At 41.0% G+C, this 21,461-nt stretch overlaps 2 protein-coding genes across 7 annotated transcripts in view; one reads left to right on the top strand and one right to left on the bottom strand.

Annotated features, from left to right (window-relative positions):
• Positions 1–49: 49 nt before the first annotated feature.
• On the bottom strand, positions 50–15,267 carry LOC117455874 (bone morphogenetic protein 1-like). Of its 5 annotated transcripts, none has more exons than XM_034095501.2 (20): positions 14,905–15,267; positions 12,000–12,107; positions 11,755–11,898; positions 11,505–11,622; positions 10,634–10,812; positions 10,426–10,531; positions 9,365–9,489; positions 9,043–9,158; positions 7,683–7,785; positions 7,449–7,565; positions 7,191–7,336; positions 6,823–7,018; positions 6,617–6,742; positions 5,471–5,634; positions 5,166–5,394; positions 3,719–3,844; positions 1,681–1,808; positions 1,397–1,610; positions 962–1,212; positions 50–884 (listed from the first exon to the last, which is right to left on the bottom strand). In XM_034095501.2, exons 1-20 carry the CDS (start codon positions 15,053–15,055, stop codon positions 750–752), a joined length of 2,982 nt encoding a protein of 993 aa, XP_033951392.1. In that variant the 5' UTR covers positions 15,056–15,267; the 3' UTR covers positions 50–749. The 5 variants fall into 5 exon arrangements, with proteins under 5 accessions (XP_033951392.1, XP_033951393.1, XP_033951394.1 ...); XM_034095502.2 differs by having other exon boundaries at positions 5,471–5,631; XM_034095503.2 differs by having other exon boundaries at positions 5,166–5,346; positions 14,905–15,266.
• antxr1b (ANTXR cell adhesion molecule 1b) overlaps positions 14,994–21,461 on the top strand; it is a 20,457-nt gene continuing 13,989 nt past the window's right edge. Inside the window, exons 1-4 of one of the 2 annotated variants that reach the window (XM_034095507.1) lie at positions 14,994–15,071; positions 20,910–20,981; positions 21,071–21,142; positions 21,258–21,339. In XM_034095507.1, the coding sequence (XP_033951398.1) occupies positions 15,025–15,071; positions 20,910–20,981; positions 21,071–21,142; positions 21,258–21,339 (273 nt within the window). In that variant the 5' untranslated portion in view covers positions 14,994–15,024. Of the gene's footprint in view, positions 15,072–16,694; positions 17,166–20,909; positions 20,982–21,070; positions 21,143–21,257; positions 21,340–21,461 lie in introns of those variants that run through there. The other variant, XM_034095506.1, reaches the window with a different exon arrangement.

Raw genomic sequence — 21,461 nt, 5'->3', positions numbered from 1 at the left:
TTGATTACATTATGTTGGTGTTGGAGCCCTATCGGTCTAAATGGAAGGCTCAGGGCTCCTATTTCAGTTTGTACATCCTCGCTTCCTCACTTCCTTGAATTGTTGTCTCTGTACTTATACGCCCACATTGTACACTTCTCAAAGACTAAAGTGAGTTAAAAAATAAATCAAGGTATTATGTATTAAGTTGCTGTTCAAAGTCAGTATACATTTGTTTTACTGATGAGGACGTAGTCAGAGATGTAAAGGGAATATTGGATAGATTGAATTATGTGGCGCTAATTGAATCTGTAAAGAATGAAATGAAAATTCAATATCAAATGCAAGTCAGACAAAATATAAAATAAACGAACAATTCATATTTTGGGAAGGAAAACTCAGATTACATCATTTCTTTCTCCATCATTATTATTTTGTTATGTGCATTCGTCCATTTTTATAAAACAACAAAGTGCATTACATTCATTAAAATTAAGACTATATCACAATATATACATTGTATATCTTCAACACAGTGCTAGGACTTAATCAGCTCGTTACAGGCGCTGCATTTACTCAACATAATCACTGCAAGCTACTCCTCGCCTCTCATCCTAAAGAGCTATGGAAGATGCAATTTTCAAAACAGATGTGAGTGTAAAAGTATGCGGGTTGGTGTTTGCGGTATCAATCCATGCAGCCACTCGAGATGGGTGTGTCCGACCAAAAGTTAGGGGTGAAGTCTCCGCATTTAGTTTTGGGGTAGAGAGTCACTTGCTTGCGTGTAACGTGTCCTGGAACTTTGTGCTTGTGTAGCGAACATGAAAGCCTTTTTTATTGATGCTGTCATCGGAGTGAAACTTTAAAACTATGGCATCTCCCGCTGAGTACACTTCCTCTGGAGCCTGAGGGGAAGAAAAAGGGTTTTTGAAGAGTAATTTAAACCGTTTTTAAAACTCTAAACTGGTATTTTTAGCCTTACCCCAGATCCACAATATCGTCCCAGCCTGGGAGACTTGATGTCAGCACCGTCATACAGCTCCACGTAATCATACCCGCAGTCCACCTCCTCCTCGATCTCAAACACTTGGAAGATGATCTCCACTCCGTATCCCTTCTCAGCTGAGACCACCCACAGACAGTCCGAGCCGCTCGGGTAGTTGGTATCTCCAAACTGTGCATGGGAGTACAGATCTTTTGTGTTGACCTCGGCTTTCAGGCTTCCTCCACATTCTGGGAATTCACAACCACAAGATTAGAGGCTCACACAGAGGATCTTGTAAAAGTGAGGAAAGAATGCAACTTTTCTAAACATAGCGGGACAAACATAGTTGAAACATCACTTTTTTCGTATTTTATTCTTTCTCCAAAGGGCCATTTTCCAGACTTTTGGGGCGTAGAAAATTGCTTTGCCCACCTGCTCTGTATGAAGCCTCAAAGCCTCTCTTCTGCACGGAGTTGTCTGAGAAAAAATGCAGGAACATTTTGTTTCCAGTGGACATGACTGGAGAAGGCTTTTTGGTGCCGCAGAATCGTCCTAGACTTTGTGCACGAGCGTCCTGCCCGTCGTAGATCTCCAGGTGGTCGTAAGCACACTCCAGGTGAGCCTCCATGTCAATCTCGTTGAAAACCTGTGGTGATAAAAAGGTATGAATATCTTTCTTTTCAAGTTGGCTTGTGACAAAAGACGCTTGGACATACCAGTTTGATCCGATGGCCCGGGGTTGTGGACAGAGACCAGGTGCAGGCCTTCTTGTTGGGATACTTATCGGGCCAGTTGGGGCTGCTCATTGTGCCGGACACCGTGCTCACGGCGTTATCACAGCCCGCTGGAAAGCAAAACAATGGAAGCTGCATCACAGAGTGGTCACATCATTTCCCCCTTTCACCACACGCGTCCTCTGGGGTCTTTCCCTAAGAATAGGCATCCATCAAAAGTAATAACAATAAGAAAGAAGAAAACTGTCCAGACAGAAGAAATAACATGTAAATAAGATATATCAAAGTTATAAAGTAGAACACCGAGCTTTTGTCCCCTCATGTCAGCTCATTTTCAAGGGGAGATTACATAAAAGGTGAAAAACAAACACTTAAATACAGAGGTGGGAAGTAGTGGAGTACAAATACTTAGTTACTGTACTTAAGTACATTTTTCTGGTATCAGTAGGCAACTTTACTCCACTTCTTATTTTTCTGATGACTTTTTACTTTTACTTCTTACATTTTTAACACAAATACCTGTACTTTCTAACAGGTTAGTTACTTTAGTTTGAATGTGTGTTTGGTGGCGTGATCATTATTATTCAGAGTCATTGCGTGCCTCTTGATTTGAACACGATCCGTGTATCCATCACTTCCTGCTCTTCTCTAAAGAAGAGGGACCAATGGAAACGTTGTCATGTTGCCGTTGTTCAGCATGGAAACATTCATTAGCTAACAATGACATTATTGTTCTATTAATATAAAGGGAGGTCAGGTACTCTTTAAAACAGCTGCTAGTTATGGGTACTTTTTGCCCATACTCCTTTACTTTTCTTTCAGTCTTTATTTCGAACAGATTAAAAAAATAACAAATAACAAATGTGAAAAACAGAATACCGTATTGTTATAATACAGTATTTATCCACATTCATGGTAATATTTGTATATTCAACAAAAAAACTAAAAATGTCTTCATATTAATAATAATAATAAATCATATGTGTCCGAAAGGGAGGAAGCAAATGCTTATTAATTCCCACCCCTTACTTGATCAATGATTGTCCTTTAAATCATTATGCAAGTTATTCCTACATACATTTACATTTATACAAACATATACAATCATTTCTCATCTTCAATTACCTTTCTTCATTCTCATAGTTTTCCAAAAAAGTGTTTCTGTACATCCTTTTAAACTGAATTATGCGTGTGCTTTGTTTTAACTCCTGCTCCAAACCATTCCATCAAATCACCCCACAGATTGTTAAACTCATACTTCTCAGAGTTGTTCTGACCTTGAGTTGTTTCAAATGTAGATTTCCTCTCAAATTATACCCACCCTCTCTGTCTATGAACAATGTTTTTAATTTCCTAGGAAGTAGATTATGTCTTGCTCTGTACATGATTTGTGCCGTTTTAAATTTAACCAGATCAATGAACTTCAATATGTGTGACTTCAAAAATAATACATTAGTGTGTTCAAGATATCCAACATTATTGATAACTCTTATAGCCCTTTTTCGTAATGTGCATAACGGCTGTAGGTTGGTTTTGTACGTGTTTCCCCAAATCTCCACACAGTAAATCAGATATAGCAATATTAGTGTGTTATATAGAGTGATATGAGGTTTCCAGCTGATGTTGTGGTCCAAAACCACACCAAGGAACTTCATTTCATATACTCTTTCTATGTGTATGTTATCTAGTATTAATTGTATCTGTGGATTTGTTTTATGTTTTCCAAATAACATAATCTTTGTTTTGCTTATATTTAATGATAATTTGTTTGTGTCAAACGAATATTTTACTTTAATCATTTCTGCTTTTACTTGGGTAAAGAAGTTTAGTCAGTACTTCTACTTTTACCAGAGTAATTTTAAACACGAGTATCTGTACTTCTATTTGAGTAAAGGATGTGTGTACTTTTTCCATCTCTGCTTAAATAAAAATAAGACATTGTTTCCAGTCTTTCTGTAATGTGTGTGCACTGACCCTTCCAATAAGACATGCGAGTATGCAGCAGGAACAGCCACTGTACCTTCCTTGCAGTCGTGCTTGTTGTCGTGCAGCATGAAGCCGCTGCGGCACTGGCAGCTGTAGCTCCCGAAGGTGTTCACACACTCCTGCTGGCAGCCTCCGTTTTCTTTGGAGCACTCGTCTATATCTGTTGAAATGTTTAAAGAATTTGCTTTTCAAAATTCCTTTGCACAGCACTTGAATCCGTCACGGAAAAAGTTCACCACATATTGAGTTTTGGGCCAAGATGTGCCGCTGCAGTGCAGACACAAAGGCCCCCTGTGTTACTGAACGAGGGAGAATCTGCAGTACTGTACGCTCTCAGCAAAACTCTCTTGTCTAAGAGTCTTATGCAAGTGTTTTTAAAAAGCTCAGCTCTTCCAGTCCAAAGAACCAAATGCATACATTGTGAAATACATCAACAGCTTGAGGTTCAAGATATAGGCCGATACGTACACTAGTGGATCCATTTAATACATTTTAGCTGGTCATTCGCAACATTACAAAATGAATAAGATGTTATTATGTGGATATTCAGATGAGCTATCAACATATTCTTTATTACAAAAAAGAGCATTCAGTTGGGACATTCATTTGAGAAAAAATGTAATTAATTCTATAGCCGTTATTATTATAAATGGTGGTCTGTTTAGGTGGATGTATTTCAGCTGTTGTCGCATGAAGCACTTTTAACATATTTATAATTTAGTTGGAGAGCATTTTCGCAATGACATTTTCTACACAATTATTTTACATTAGATAATAAAATAAAATACCATCAGAGAAATACACAAACATTAGTCTTAATTATGTGAATAATACAAACTGTGAGTCTGAATGTGAAATTGACAGATTCACTTTAAACTCCAGGCATGCTTTTAAACGATTGAATTGTGCAAAATTAAATTACATTTGAACAAACAAGTCCAACATCCCTGCCTCCGGTCTAGCATCAGAAAGTGAAGACAGCTGCTTCATTGTTTTTGGAGTGCAGCAGAGGTGTAAAGTAACCAAGTAGATTTACCCAAGTACTTAATTACAATTTTGAGATACTTGTACTTGACTTGAGTATTTCAATTGTTTGCTACTTTGTACTTCTACCCCACTACAATTCAGGTAACTCGTGTACTTTTACTCCACTACATTTATTTTGTATCTTTAGTTACTTTACAGATGTAGATAGCTGCACCTTTACCAGCTTTGATAACACTTTAATGCATCACTAATTACACTCAATGGACCAATTGCGTAATATGTACTTTTACTTTTGGTAGTTTAAGTATATTTAGTAATTTTTAGTGTTCCTACACTACACTACTTATACTTTCACTCAATTACAAGATCTAGAGTACTTCTCCCACCTCTGGAGTGCAGAGATGTTTCCTCCAGTAGCAGGCCTTTGGCATTATGTAATACTTCCTCAGTGTTTCCTTCCTCAGCACTTCCTGTAAAGTTCCCTCATTACTTACCAGAGAAGAAGTGGGCCTTGAAGCCCCTCTTGGAGACGGTGTTGTCAGACTTGAACTCGATCCTCATGTTGTTTTGTTGGGAGGTGATCACATCAGGTTTTTCCGCTCCACAGAACTTCCCATGAAGCTCGGAGTCCGAACTCAACCCACTGCGCACCTCCACATAGTCATACTTACACACCTGGTGGTAAACACTGGACATTTTTACTACAGAGGACACAGAGTTGGCCTGCAAAATGATCATGATTATAGTAGACTATCTGATCAAAAGTCTGCAGAGAGATGTATTACAGTCATGAACTTACATCATTCCCTTCGGCCTCGAACACATCGAACACCAGAGTGATGCGATACTGAATGGGCGCCACCAGCTGCCACACACAGTTCTTGTTGGGGGGGTATTCTTTGGGCCAGCCGGGGGTGGTGAGGGAGCCGTTCAGCTTGGTGATGAACCCGCCACAGGCAGCTGCTGGTGGGAGAACACACAGACACATTAATTAGATTTGTGCTAATGTCAGAATTCTTGCATTTAATTGCAGGACATGTTACCCCCGTAGCTAACAAGCTCTTGATAACAAAAACTTAGATTACAACCAGGATCATTTATGTAATATGAATGAGTGATACTGGAAGAAGAGTAGTTACTAAAGATTACGCAATCACTTTTTTAATCAAGAAATGCACCACATTGTGCTGAAGGCTCAAGAAATGCAGTGAGGTAGTACTGCCCTCTGGTGGTAGAAGAAGGTCATAGCCTATTGATTGGAAATACTACAGCTGTAGAAGATGAATTAACCTAGTAAAAAAAAAAGTGCATACCCCCAGGAAGATAGATTAGTTAAAAACCAAAGACTGGAAACAGTTTTTCGAAAGGTTTGATTTTATGAGAGCAAGACTGTGGTTATCTTTTTTGGACCCCAACCTCCAGCCTCCCAGGTTGATATTCTGGGCTCCCTCAAAAATAATATCCTCCCCTCTGTCACGAACCTTGGAGTGACCTTCAATAGCGCTTTTAAATTCGATAAGCAGGTCAGCAGCGTAGTCAAAACCTGCTTTTTTAAAATACGACTATTGGCCAAGACCAAGTCGTTTTTATCTTTTAAAGACCTGGAAAGGGTTATTAACGCCTTTGTTACCTCGAGACTGGATTACTGCAACGCTCTGTACGTACGTGGGTATGGACCAGGCCTCAATTAGACGCCTGCAGCTAGTGCAGAACGCAGCTGCACGTCTTCTGACTGGCCACAAAAAGCATGACCACATCACCCCAATTCTGGCCTCACTACACTGGCTTCCAGTTCGGTTCAGAATTGATTGTAAAATCTTCCACTTGATTGTCTTCTCAGAGACATTGGATATGTGTTGCACTGAGAGAAGATCTCTACAAGCAGGGTACAGATGTGACTGAAGCAGTATGCAGGCGCAGTGTGTGAAGTCGCGTCTCCACTCACTCTCACAGCTGCGTCTGTCCGCTGCCAGCTCATACCCTGGATCACAGGCACACCTGTAGCTGCCCAGCGTGTTCAGGCAGCGCTGCTCACAGTGACCGTGGTCGGGTCTGGAGCACTCGTCCATCTCTGGAAATTGGAAAACGTCAAAAATAAAACCAGACGCTCTCTTCAATCCTGGCCGTTCGTTACCGTAATGACTTTCTGACCTTTAAAAAAGTTGCCTGCAAACCCGGCTTTGTTGACCGAGCCGTCGGACACAAACTTCAGCCAGAGCTGGTTGGAGCTGCTTTTCATGTCGTCTGGTTTGTCGTAGCCGCAGAAACGTCCGAGCAGTGGGCTGCTGTCTGAGCCGCCGTCTCTCACCTCCACAAAGTCGTAGGCACAGCTGTCATGTTTCTCAATCTGCAGGGGAAGCAAGGCCAGTGATGTTTGCAAAGAGATGTTACAGCAGATGAGGCCTTACTCGCCTTTCAAAGTCGAAAAACTAAAGCGCTAAGAAAACGTGGTGAATCTGAGGCTGGTGAAGCATTCTTGCATGTTCTCCTTTTCACAATGCCTTGAAAAGTGATTTTACCTCAAATGACTGAAAGGAGAGGCCAACGTTGAAACCCTCTGCGACTGTGATTTTCCACACACACATTTTGTTGGACTGGTAGTCATCGGGATAATTGGGAGACTGGATCTGGCCGCTGTCCCGCTTCACCTCTCCCCCACAGATGGCTGCACAGGAGGTGAGAAGTGATTTGTTTCAACCAGGGGTAAGCTTTCTATACTTCTACAGTCAGGGGAAAGAAGTGCTGAATAAAAGCATACACTATTGTCAATGTTGTACCTTCATAGACTGCTGTAAAGCCTTTCCCCAACCAGCTGCTGCTGCTTCTGAACTCAATCCACAGTTGACTGTCGGTGGAGATGATCTGTTCTGGAAGCGTGTCTCCACAAAAACGGCCTGCAAAAGTCCATGAAGAAATGACACTTCACGGAGCTTGGAAATGAGTTTATGACACAGGAATGACTTGAGGTTTCTGCATGAGAGGGAGGCGAGGTGTCAGTCAAAGTTACAGACCTTTCAGAGGGGCTTTCCTCCGGAACCCGTCCCGGACCTCCACATGGTCGTACCAACACAAGTGACTCCTGAAGAGGTCCATGGAAGTAAAATTCAGAACAATCTAAGAGACAGAAGAAGAAGCATGAGGGAAGTTTGTGACTAAATATCTTCCTCTTGTTGGTACTACTAGGTTTGAAACGTGTGACACTGAGCTAGCAGTGGTCACTGATTCATTTCATTTAAGTTATCATTCTTTTATGGTTTCAGAAGTTAATCATTTAGTAGTATTAATAAAAGTAAGTCAATCTTATAAAGATAAACTGAATAATGTACCTGCCAATTGATCTACAGTATATCATGAGTAATTGTTAATTTGACCTTGAAAAGTACTTAAATAAATGGACCGATTTTTTTCAAACTGATCTGTGCACCATATCACTGCTGCTATTTTTGCAATATTTAATTACAGCTGAAGAGTCTGTAGAGAATTGTATTTGGGGCTGGGAGAGTTAATGTATTGAATGTTTTGATATGAGTAACAGTCAGTAACGGCAAGGCAAGGCAAGGCAAGGCAAGGCAAGGTTATTTATATAGCACTTTTCAACACAAGGCAATTCAAAGTGCTTTACAAAAAATGAAAGACATTAAGCAAATGGCATTTAAAATCAGTCATTAAAAAGAAAAGCTAATACAATTAAAATTAAAAGAAAAAATACATGGATAAAAGTTACAGTGCAGTTTAAGATATGAATAGTTCAATTAAAAGCAGCGACAAAAAGAAAAGTCTTCAGCCTGGATTTAAAAGTAGTCAGAGTTGCAGCGGACCTGCAGGTTTCTGGGAGTTTGTTCCAGATATTTGGAGCATAATAACTGAACGCTGCTTCTCCATGTTTAGTTCTGACTCTGGGGACAGAAAGCTGACCAGTCCCTGAAGACCTGAGAGATCTGGATGGTTCTTAGTTTAGCAGGAGGTCAGTAATGTATTTTGGGCCTAAACCATTCAGTTCTTTATAAACCAGCAGCAATATTTTGAAATCTATTCTTTGACACACAGGAAGCCAGTGTAAAGACTTCAGAACAGGAGTGATGTGATCCACTTTCTTAGTGTTAGTGAGGACTCGAGCAGCAGCGTTCTGAGTCAGCTGCAGCTTCCTAATAGATGTTTTAGTGAGACCTGTGAAGACACCATTGCAGTAGTCGAGTCTACTGAAGATAAAGGCATGGACAAGTTTTTCCAAATCCTGCTGTGACATTAGTCTTTTAATCCTAGATATGTTCTTTAGGTGGTAGTAGGCTGATTTAGTAACTGTTTTAATGTGACTGTTGAAACTCAGGTGAGCGTCCCTAAATGAATTACTTGTTGTTTGTCATTACTCACCTTCTCTCCTGGAGTGACAGAAATCCTCCACACACAGTGAGCGTACGCTGAGTAACCGTTGGGAAAACCCGGAGAAGAAAAGTTTCCAGAGCTCTCCTGCAGGCTGTCCCCACACCCTTTAACAAGCACACACCATAACACACACATGGTCTTATTACAGTGAGAAATCACTTGAACGTCCCAGAATAAAGAACAAAGAAGCTGGTTCCCTTAGCTTTAGTGCATATTCCGTCATGGTGTTTGCTATCTAATTGGATTGGTAAATAATGATGATAAAATAAATCATTTGGGTCAGGATGTTTTCCGCACATGCACTACTCACTTGCACACTTGTAGAGTTTGCGGGCCTGCTCAATGTCCCCTTTGCTAAGCTGGGTCCTCTGTCCAATAGGTGGCCGGACTCCATTGACGTCATATCGAGGCAAGATGGTGTCTAAAAAGATGCCTCTGTATCAGACGGATCACAAGCAGTTAATTCTCAAAGAGATGGAAGTAAATCTAATCATTCAAAAGTCTGCAGAGGAGGAGGTGCAGCAACATATGTTGTTCCAAAGTTCAGACAGCTGACTCCTGTTCAACACCTTGATACTTTATTGATTGTGATTATCTCTCTGGGTTTGGAGGTCACTGTTGCACAGTTCCCATGGAGATGCACCCATGAATGACAGGCATGTGCAAACAGAGCACTCTGAAAGGGGCCTTTCGGCGGTGCCAGCCGGCTCAGTGGAGCCCGCTGCTGAATGCCAGAGAAAAAGGCCACTCCAGCCCAAATTGTTCAACAAAGCCTGAACTGCCAGGCCTTTATTTACCTTGGCTCGCCTCCATGACCCACACCAGCGAAGCGGCGATTGGAGGTAAAAAACCAAAAGCACAGAGAAAAGCAACAGGGCAACAACATGCTCGTGCAGAAATGAAAAGGAGACTAGTGTGAAGCCATTTCTGTGACAAGATCAAATCCCCTGAGGTTCCCTATGAAGCTTGTTTAGCTGAATGAGGGGAACAGCACTTGGTCAGTGTCGGAGCTCCGCTGATAATGCAGCATGAAATGAGGGGCAGCTGGGGAGGTCAACTGAGCAAGACCTTGTAATAAATATCATACAACTACAGTAACCAATCAGAACTCTCCTCAGTGAAAAAAGTGTTCAATTAAAACTCTAAATGCCATGAACATAAAGGAGCTAAATCACTTAGGCTAAGAAGAACGGTGTTGGCGATGATGGCCTGGTGCACTGTGTGTGGCCAGTTGCAGGCCTAGTAGAGTGAATCACTAATGGCCTGTTTCTGTGAACCAGGGTAGAGCTGGATCAAAGTACATCTGGGGTATAAAGTCATTACATTTTAGTAGTACCACAAAACTACAAAGCAAGGTTTCACAATGCCAACCTGGAGAATGTATTCTTTGCATAATGCATGATGCTGCCAAAGTCGTAAACCTCCCCCAGCGAGTCGACCTCGCCCGGCTCCATCTTCAGGAAGTTATACTCCTGCCCTATTCATAAACACATCGTCAGTGGAGTGAAGGAAAGAAGAAACATCCGGAGGGTCAGTGAGGATATGCATGTTTTGACACCTTTGTATCCAGTGTCAGTACCTGGTTGGATGTTGTCTCTGATGATGCTGACATGCTCGTCCCGGTCTGGACGTGTGTGTTCGTGCCAGAAGCCGATCACGTGACCCAGTTCATGCACCACGATGCCAAACTTGTCACAGTTCTTCCCTATAGAGATGGCCTGAGGGCCGGCACCTCTCCTCCCCACGTAGGAGCAACACCTGCAGGGGCGACACTATTAACTAAAGAGCACCTTAACAAACACCGAGGTGCATGAGTGTAACATAGGACGATACACCCATGTGTCTGAACATCATAACTAGAAGCTTTACTTTTTTGTTGAGCTTTGTAGAGTACACGTTTTTCAGATTTTATGTTTTTGGATGTAACATTCCCAGACTGCCATTGCCTTCATATATGTCTGTGTACTTAGATGGGCCAATCAAATGAATCGTTCCAATGGGCCAATCAAATCCTTTGTTTTAAATGACCAATCATATGGCTTGTTTAATTCGACCAATCAAATGGCTTTTTTCATTGGGCCATTCAAACACACACAACAGAATGTTTGGCTGCCATATGAGCAAAGCCCTTCCGTATGGAGCCATTATCTACATGCAAGCATCTTGATCAATTATTGAATACAACGAAATAGCATCTTAACAAATTAAATGATTTAGAAGCGACAACAGCTTCATGAAACATTTGCAGTGCCTTTCTTGCAAGTCAATCAGAGCAGACTGGGCTTTCTAGGGAGAATAACTTACAGTAACTACAGTGTAATGTTTCATAGGAGCATGAGTACAGGGATACTTGGACATACTCCGAGACACATAATGTGTCTTTAGAACATGTACACGTGTTAGTAGAAACCCGAGTATATATAAGAACGGTTAATGAGCAGCCGACTCACCCACAGGGTCGGTAGGTGAAAACAATGTAGCTTTCTTCAGTCGTCCTGTCAGTGAATGTTACACAAGTGTGTTTCTCCCAGTGACGCATGGCCTGTCGGAAAATGGCTCTCTGACTGCCTGAAAGGAATTAGAGTTCGACAGCCTCACCAGGTCAACATCACAGAGAGCAGCCAACACATGCTGACTGTAACGCAGACAACTCTCCTGTACATGTTTATGAAAGCTTTGCTGTTTTAATCCAGAGCTCACCTGTGAAGTTCCCACTGATCACATACGGGATGATGCCGTCCGGCCACACTCTCTCAGGTCTGGATGTGGCCGCTCTCCTCCTCCGACGGAGACTCTGCCTGTCTGTGGCTCTCTTACTCCTGATGCTCTGTCTGGAGCTGTTAACTGTGCAAAACATGAGTCTGATTGAGTATATCCCTTTATTTGAACACCCCAAACAGTCATAAGAATAATTCAAAGGTCAGTAAATTAATGATATTTGATACCTGAGTCTGTGTCGCTGGTCTGGACGGTGGGCGTTGCACCATCATTGCTGAGGGCTCTGAACATGCGGAGGTCGTCTTCATCAAGGGCGATATCTCCCAAAAAGGCAGCTGGGGCGAAAAGATGAACACTCAGATACATTGATTTTCCCATTTAAGCTCGAAGCATATTTCCCAAATATCATATTATTTCTTTAATTCGGAGTAGTGTTATCTTTAAGTAATGTGGAGAAAACTAAACTTTATGACCTATTTCTCACACCGAGTCATTCAGTAAATCCACACAAAGGTTTGAGCGGTTGGTTTAATCATTTCTTCATCACAGACAGAACCTGACTCTAATGATATTTTTAAAACTCATCTCTGATTCTCAGTTATTTTTCTTACTTCGAAAAGCAGCCAAACTTCACTGCATGCAATACTGTGTCGAATATCTCTGTCCTGAGAAGAGGTCTAAACGGACTCCATGTGTCTGTTTGATCAGCAAACACTCCTGCTGAGCACACACACTGACACATATTGGAGGACTGTCTCTGTCATTTCAGAGAATGAAGATGTGAACTGAATACCTTATAGCATTGTGACTCCACTTTGCTGGAATGGCAAAACAACAACCATAAAGAACTCTTGTAAGAAGTTCATATATTCATTTATGGCCTTGAGATTAAGTCTGTAGAGTTGTGTGTTTCTCAAAGTTACAAAACAAGGTTGTGGTAAAATGCCTTAGTCAATAAGCAGAGATATGTTTTCATAATTATACCCAGCAACTCAATAACTGAGGAGTGAAGTCCTTTACTGTACATCGGAGCAAAGCGCTTTGCAGGCTTGATAAGATGAAGAACTGCATCTTCCACACCTTCAAAGACTCAACATCACTTTCTACCAATGAAATTATGATTAGAGGAAACTCTTCTAAATGGAATCGCTTGTGACCACGCATGTAACTCAGGAAGACCCACAGAGCACTCCAGGAACAATGTTTGTTTTGTGTGTGTTTGGTTTAGCAGCATGGATTCCCCAAACATTACTCTTATCTTTTCTACGTGTCCCAGATATCAGGCGTGACAGCATTATAACGTCAGTCCCAGGCTTAATGTTTTACTAAGCCTAAAAATGCTACGTATGGAAAAGTGTTCTTGCATAAGAACAGCATAAGATAAAAAAAAGGTGAACGTGTTAAAGAGTTGCAGGTTGGGAGACAAAAACAAGCAAGTGTAAACAACCAAACAAGCCAAAAGAAGGAATGATTCATGTCTGGACTTAAGTTTGGTTGAAAGCAGGAAAACCTTCAACTTCAGCATCAAAAACACAAAGCTGAACCACAAGACACACAACATTACACACACTAGCCAATACTGAAGTCCAAATGAGCTTTCAGTGACTGACAACTACATCCAGGCTTCAAAGTGTCTACTCTGAAACCTAATTAGAGGAATCCCACACACATCTGACCATGTTTTCGGTTCCCTCACATTTTGCTTCCGTTATAATGACCTCCTGCATACAACAGTATCTCATGTTTTACTAGTCGGGCAGAAAAGCTTAGTAAAGTTGCTCCCATTAAAGACCTCATTTAGCTGTGTGATGTAACCACCTTTGAAAGTGCAACTGAAAAGACATTGAAGGCCCTGTGTCGGCCTTTTGAAGTGAATTCACTCATGCAAAGGGTGACTGTAAATGACTGTCACCCCTGCAGTGTGCGCCCCGTACCCTGAAGCCAGAGGGATTTCACCGGCGTTCTGCCGAGGACAGCGCTGGCACGGCCTCAATGACCCCCAGTCTCCAGGCAACTGCCTCGGAGAAGAAGAGTGGTGTGTTGTGGAAGTTTCAGAAGTCACAAGTGAAAAGGGACCACAAGCAGCTGGGGGCCCGCTAATAAGCAAAGTGGTCTTTTGGCTTGTTATACAAAGGAATAAAGTTGCATATTCTTTAACTCTACAGAAAGCTAATTGCAATGGTATTAAAGACGGGTTTATCAAATCAGACACCTCACCCTGACCTCTATTTCTGAATATTCTTATGGTATGCTTTATTGAATTGTTCTTCTTATTTTTTAAACACAATGTCACTAAAAACATTTTCTCTATTACTGCACCCGAGTACAACTCTGAGATACTTCACTTGTGTACTTCAATTTTAACTTATGAGATACTTGTTCTCCACGAATATTGAGACAAATAGCTTACGTTTTCTTCCACTATATGTACCTGAAAGCTTTGTTACAATACTGTAAACTATAAAGCTATGCCACAGATGAAACTTCAGCTAAGTTTCACTGTTTTTCACTAAAACTGTCATATAAAATGATATAAAAGGGCCCTTTTAGTCATCCAACTAATCAATTTATTTATTAGACCGTATGTATTTTAAATACAGGACTTTTTCCTTGTAATGAATTATTTTTATGTTGGGCATTAGTTCTTCCAACACTACCAGACACTTGAACAATATAGCTGTTGCATTAGGCTGATTTGTCTCGGAGATTGCTACTTGTTTTACTTTAGACCAATACTTAAAATACCTACATTATAAGTCAAGAGCAAGTTATATACAAACATCTTCAAATTACATTTATTTTACTTATATTGTGGAAATGAGTGCTTTTATTCTAACAACTCATGCAGGTTAACACTAAATTGTTATCTCATTGATAAATTACGGACAATATATGGAAGGATTTTTTTCTTTTGTGTATAGAAAGTGTATACCTAAATGTTATCCTACATTTTTCTATACATTTACATCAACATCATTAATAGCTACATTTAACTTTGAGATGTGTGAGCTCAATGTGTTTATGGCCTATAGGCTACGTGTATTGGAACAACACACAGAACATAATACTGCATACACCAAAAGGGAATACATAGGATCAATATATTTGCAGACGAGGTAAAATTGACTGTACCAGCTTTACAGGGATCCTTGTAGTCGATTACATCACCGAGGAGGGTAACATGAGGGTCCACCGCCTGCCAGTCAGCCGCCAGAGACACGCGCAGACTGCACAGCAGCAGCCACAGAAACGATGGAGCGACTTCCATTACGTAGGCTACCATCAAATGTCTACAACAGGTAAAGTTGGTAAATGTGGGCAGAGACAATCGCTCAAACTAAAGTTCCTCGACAGCAGCAGCGGTGTGATTTCAGGAACACAGCGCTGTTTCCTCACGGCTCCATGCTGCTGCAGTGATCCGCTGCCATACAGCACCGAGAGAGCACGGTGCATTACAGCCATGCATCTGAACCAGAGGCACTTCACCTGCAGGCAGATGCGCTATGCACACTCACAATGCGGGACTAGCTACCAAACCTATATGTTTCTCATGGCACTTAATCCATTCCTCTTTATATCTTCTTATGTTCTTTCTTCTGTCTGTCTGTCTTTCTTAATTTGGAGGATCGTTTTGGAGCAAAATGTCACTTTCACCCAGAACATTTTTTTAATTCCTGCAAACCTACAAGCTAACTTATTACAACATACAGTACTGTATATCCCAGGCTCTTTCCCAAGACAGGTTTAAAAACCATCTTAAATAGGAGTTAATTCTTGACCCTATACGCACCTCCAGGTGACAGGGTCCACTCCACCTACTGTACTTTGTTAAGACAATTTGTTAAGCGGATTTAAAAAGCGAGCAAAATAAAGGAAGGGAACCACTTACTGAGTGTGATGAGTTTAAAGTCCTCCTTATATCACCCCTCTCTGTGGATGTCACATTGACTCCTAAATATATCACCTTTTATTACATTACATTACATTGCATTTAGCTGACGCTTTTATCCAAAGCGACTTACAATAAGTGCGTTCGACCAACAAAATACAATCTTAAAGAAAACAGAATCATATAAGTACATCAGGTTTCATAGAGCAAAAACATTTCAAGTGGCTTTAGATAAGCCAGCCCTTTATTAGTATATAAGTGCTCTGTTAATAGTTCTATCGCTCGAAGTGGAGTCGAAAGAGATGAGTTTTCAGTCTGCGCCCGAAGATGTGTAAGCTATCTGCTGTCCTGATGTCAATGGGAGCTCATTCCACCATCTTGGAGCCAGGATAGCAAACCCACGTGTTTTTGCTGATGGGAACTTGGGTCCCCCTCGCAGCGAGGGTGCAGCGAGCACGAAGATACATCCTGTTTTTTGCTCTTAACCTGAGCTATTTTACCACTGCACACACAGTGCCATGCATATTCAGTTTCTACTATGAACTGTTTATGTTGGCAAAGACAGAAAGGACTACTGCCATATTTAATTTTTTACATCTTGGTGAAAGGCCCAGCTACTGTCACTTCAGTTTAGTTTTTAATTGATTCTTTTGAAGGTTGAATACCCAGCTCTTAAAATAGCCTGTATTTTGAGAGCTGGGAGCTACAGTTAAAGTAGAGAGACACTTTTAAAAAACAAACGACAACCTTTAGGTATAAAGTTACTTCAGGAGAGACAGCACATGTAATTGTTCCAGTGTTTACGTAGGTTAAGTTCTTACCTTTAATACAGTTGACTAAACTGAAGATATTTCATATTTAACCACAATGATTTGTATAGTGCATTTGTTTAACTAATTACTCTTACTCGCCCAAGTCAAACATCTGAGGGCCTCTCCCACCACTAAGGGGCACTGATGGGTAGGTAATGAATTGAGTAAACCTGAAAAAAAAGTGCATGCACATTTGTGTTAATTGCTGTTAAGAGCAAGAACAAATGTCTGGTAAAAGCTGCTAAAAAACAAAAAGAAAACGTTTTTTACGTGAACTCATGGCAGCATGTGTTAAAAAGATTGAGCGTGGAGAGAGAGGGAGCTGAAGTCTTGAGTCCCAGTAGCTCCACTCCTACTCTGCCAGCACACATCTGCTGCTGAGGAGATGGGACGCTGATCCCGAGAGGACTTTAATGCATGTGCAGCATGGCTGACTGCACGAGTGTGGCGTGAGAGGGAGAGTGGACCAACATTTCCAATCGGAGACTGTTTACCTTCTTCTTGGCTGAGCTGGTGCCTTTTCTTTAACCCGGGGTGATGTCCCAGTGCTGGTGCAGGCAGGTCCTGCTCGGTGTGGAACTGGGCATGCTGGTGGTGGTCCTGGTGGTCAGCAGCGCAGGGCAGAGCCAAGGCAGGAGGGAGGCCGGCTCGTCCTGCTACGGAGGGTTTGACCTCTACTTTGTTTTGGACAAGTGAGTGCTACTTTATTAAACTTGTAATGATCGGTGCATGACTGATCTGAGATTGATCTGAAGACACAGGTGAAAACACGAGGCACTAATGGGCTACTTGCATGACAAATAGGAGCTACTGTAGTATAGTAAGAAGATTTGAGATGACAAGCAGCTTTAAGTCAAGTGAAAATACGACGGGTTTTGTGCTGGGGACAGACATAAAGAACAATGTGTGTGACTTGGAGTGCCAAAACAAAGCTCAGTTCTGTCAACACAGCTGGCACATGTGGATGTTTATTGTGAAATGTCCCCTTTCGGATAACAAGTGTACTAAAGGTTAAACAAAAAGGCAGAAGAGTGAAACACTCCAGATCTGAGGATTTCTTGTGGTAAAGGATGCTTAGGGCAGCATCAATTTGCAACACATATTCTAATTGATGATCTGCAGATTGCTTTATTTATATATGGATAATTTGATAGGGACATTCTTAAAATATATAGACTAACTGATAACCACCAGATGCAAGTATCATAGTGTAAATGGCTTCTGGATCAATCGATTAGTAATTTGGTTTATAAAATGTCAGAGAAATTATAAAAAATGCGTCTCATGCTCCCAGAGTCTCAGGTGGCTCCATGGAAATGTCTTCCATTGTTCTTCCAACAGTTAAAAACTTAAAGATAATCAGTTTAAAACTATAAAAAACAAAGAAAAGCAACACATCCTCACGTAAAATCAGAAAACGGTATAGGCACATTTGGCCTAACACTATATCTCATAACAAAGGAACAAATCTCTGGTAACCCTTTCCATGAGACTGAAGCCAGTGTGAAGCCAGTGTGAAGCCAGTGTGAAGCCAGTGGGAAGCCAGTGTGAAGCCAGTGTGAAGCCAGTGGGAAGCCAGTGGGAAGCCAGTGTGAAGCCAGTGTGAAGCCAGTGTGAAGCCAGTGGGAAGCCAGTGGGAAGCCAGTGTGAAGCCAGTGTGAAGCCAGTGTGAAGCCAGTGGGAAGCCAGTGGGAAGCCAGTGTGAAGCCAGTGTGAAGCCAGTGTGAAGCCAGTGGGAAGCCAGTGTGAAGCCAGTGGGAAGCCAGTGTGAAGCCAGTGTGAAGCCAGTGGGAAGCCAGTGTGAAGCTCCTCAGCAGGTCATTTCCAGTCATGTGTCAGTGTGTTGATGTTTAGTTGCCAGGTCATAGTAATGTCCTCCTGGATGGAAAATACAGTTTACAAAGTGCTTATGCTTTCACTTCAATAATAAAGTGCCCTGCAGGGAATCCTGATTCATTAGAAATATCAAAAACAATATAACAAATCAGACCCTGTGACAAATAAATACCCAATGAAATAAATGCAGGAAATAACACTATAAATCAGAAATCACTTTTTCCATTGGTACTTTCTGAAGTTCGGCCACGTTTCACCGACAGGACTCCACATTGAGTCCAGCTCTGCTTCAGTCTGCAGAACCCTTTCTCCATTAGAGCCAGATGTTCCAGAGATCCCACATTTTTGGCGGCACATCTGCACTGGGTCTCGCATCACAGGATACATGAAAACATAACAAAGAGGGAGAAGAAGAGAAGCAGTGCAGAATGAGAAGACGTTTTACATGTGTCTCGTAATTCTCTTTAATGGCTGACTTCCGTTTAAAAGTGTCCTCTTCTTATTGTTACTTGAGTGCACAACATATTTTAAAATCAGGACTTGACATTACATTCAGCTCATTTGAAAATGGTCGTGGCACTTCTCATTGTTTGTTATGCAAATAAGCAGTGAACCCCACATGGGGGAAAAGTGAAGCATCGCACTTATAAGAAAATACAAAAGTTGAAGTCTCACCGGCTTCTCTAAAAACATACTGCAGATGAGCTAATGCATACATTACCAACAACAAGTTAAAGATAAACAAATATATTATAACAAAGCAGCTACAACATAGTACATCATTCAACTTCAAACTAAAGGGAACATTACATGTGCAGCTCTTTTGCGCAACAATTCAGACAATGGATTATAATTTACTTAACCAAAAAATGCAAAACAATTAGCTGTAACTGCCTCTCAAATGTGAACATGTCCTGCTTTTCCTTGTCTTAAAAGATAGTAAACTAAATATATGTGTGTGGATAAAACCAAGGTAATGCTCTTTTCAAAAGCTAAAAAGACACCAGAGCCTGTTTTAGATATTGTTACTACGCAAGGAACAAAACTTGAAGTTGTTGCCTGTTACAAATACCTTGGTATCTGGCTTGATGAGTGTCTCTCTTTTAAACTGCATGTCAATAACCTGCTAAAAAAACTGAGGGTTAGGCTAGGGTTCTTTTTCAGAAACAAGTCCTGTTTCTCGCTTGAGGCCAGGAAAAGGCTAGTCACTGTGACCTTTTTACCTGTGCTGGACTATGGTGATCTGGTCTATATGAATGCACCTGCCAATTGCCTGATCAAGTTAGATGCTGCGTTTCACAGTGCTCTGAGATTTGTGACAAACTGTAAAGCATTAACCCATCACTGTACCCTGTATGCAAGGGCTGGTTTGCTTTCACTAACTGTACGGAGGCTCAGTCACTGGTACATTTTTATATACAAAGCCATGCTTGGGAAACTTCCATCTTATATCTGCTCCCTGATCTCACGGAGAATTGTAAGTGGCTACTGCCTGAGATCGAATGCTGTGGTTTTATTAAATGTGCCAACTGCTAGGACTGTCTTAGGGAAGACAGCTTTTAGATGCGCAGCTCCTCTGTCTTGGAATAGTCTGCAAATTAAATGGAAACTGAACAATCTGGTGCCACTAAATGTTTTTAAAGCTCGGTTGGATGCTACTCAATCGGAAGCTATTGGTACCTGTTTATGTGGATCATTTTGTAAATGATGCTGTATGATGTCCTTTTGTTGTTCTGTTTATGTTTTTATGTTTCATGTGGAACTACTTGAGCAGGTCTCCCTTGGAAAAGAGATCAATGATCTCAATGGGATTTTATCTGTATAAATAAAGGTTTGAAATGAAATGAATGTGGGCTTTTAACAGTAGCTCTGAGTAAACAAGCAAATGGAAGAAGAAGTTTTTCTATATTTTGTATCTCATAACAACTTATGACCAACTGCTCCCTATACTACCACATGACTGAGAAATGTAGAAACTATCAGAGATGGCAAAAGTACACACATCCTTTACTCAAGTAGAAGTACAGATACTCATGTTTAAAAATACTCTGGTAAAAGTAGAAGTACTGACTAAACTTCTTTACCCAAGTAAAAGTAAAGAAGTATGGGCTTCAAAATGTTCTTAAGTAAAAAGTACCCATAACTACCAGCTGTTTTAAAGAGTACCTGAGCTCCCTTTATATTAATAGAACAATAATGTCATTGTTAGCTAATGAATGTTTCGATGCTGAACAACGGCAACATGACAACGTTTTCATTGGTCCGTCTTCTTTAGAGAAGAGCAGGAAGTGATGGATACACGGATCGTGTTCAAATCAATAGGCACGCAATGACTCTAAATAATAATGATCACGCCACCAAACACACATTCAAACTAAAGGAACAAACCTGTTTTGAAAATGTAAGAAGTAAAAGTAAAAAGTCGTCAGAAAAATAAGTAGTGGAGTAAAGTACTGATACCAGAAAAATGTACTTCGGTACAATAACGAAGTATTTATACTCCACTACTTCCCACCTCTGCAAACTACATGGCTATATATTAAGGACAGCTACCTTTATGAATTTCTATAAGCAAGTTGTATTCTTTGACCCTTTCTCAGGTCTGGCAGTGTGCAACAACACTGGAATGAGATTTATTACTTTGTTGACCACCTGGCTCACAAGTTCATCAGGTAAGTCCAAGCAGAAACGTCAGATTTGAAAGAGAAACAATATATTGTAAAACATGACAGTCGTCTCTTGCTGGGTTTTTTCCTTCTAGTCCTCAGCTGCGGATGTCTTTCATTGTGTTCTCAACAGAAGGAAGGACTCTCATGGCACTGACAGAAGACAGGTGCCTCATGCAAATGTCTTAAAGATTGAATGCATCTGTTGTATTTTCCTTTGCTTAGTTAAATGCAATTTGTGCTATCTCCTTGAATTTTAAATAACATATACTCAATGATCAGAGAGAAGATCCGGGCCGGGCTGGAGGAGCTCAACAATGTGCATCCTGGTGGAGACACCTTTATGGACAAAGGTTTTCAAAAAGTAAGACATCTGTTAAATAAATGAGAAGCAGATCCTGCTTGCCCAACAGGATGGCATCTAACTCGTTTTAAATGAGACCAATTTAAATATATTGCCACTGACGCCTCTAAACTTCTCTTTTA

The sequence above is a fragment of the Pseudochaenichthys georgianus genome, chromosome 12 (genome assembly GCF_902827115.2).
Source record: "Pseudochaenichthys georgianus chromosome 12, fPseGeo1.2, whole genome shotgun sequence".
NCBI classification, from domain to species: domain Eukaryota; kingdom Metazoa; phylum Chordata; class Actinopteri; order Perciformes; family Channichthyidae; genus Pseudochaenichthys; species Pseudochaenichthys georgianus.
Note: the sequence above shows the minus strand (reverse complement) of the source record. Positions and strands in the feature narration are given on the sequence as shown.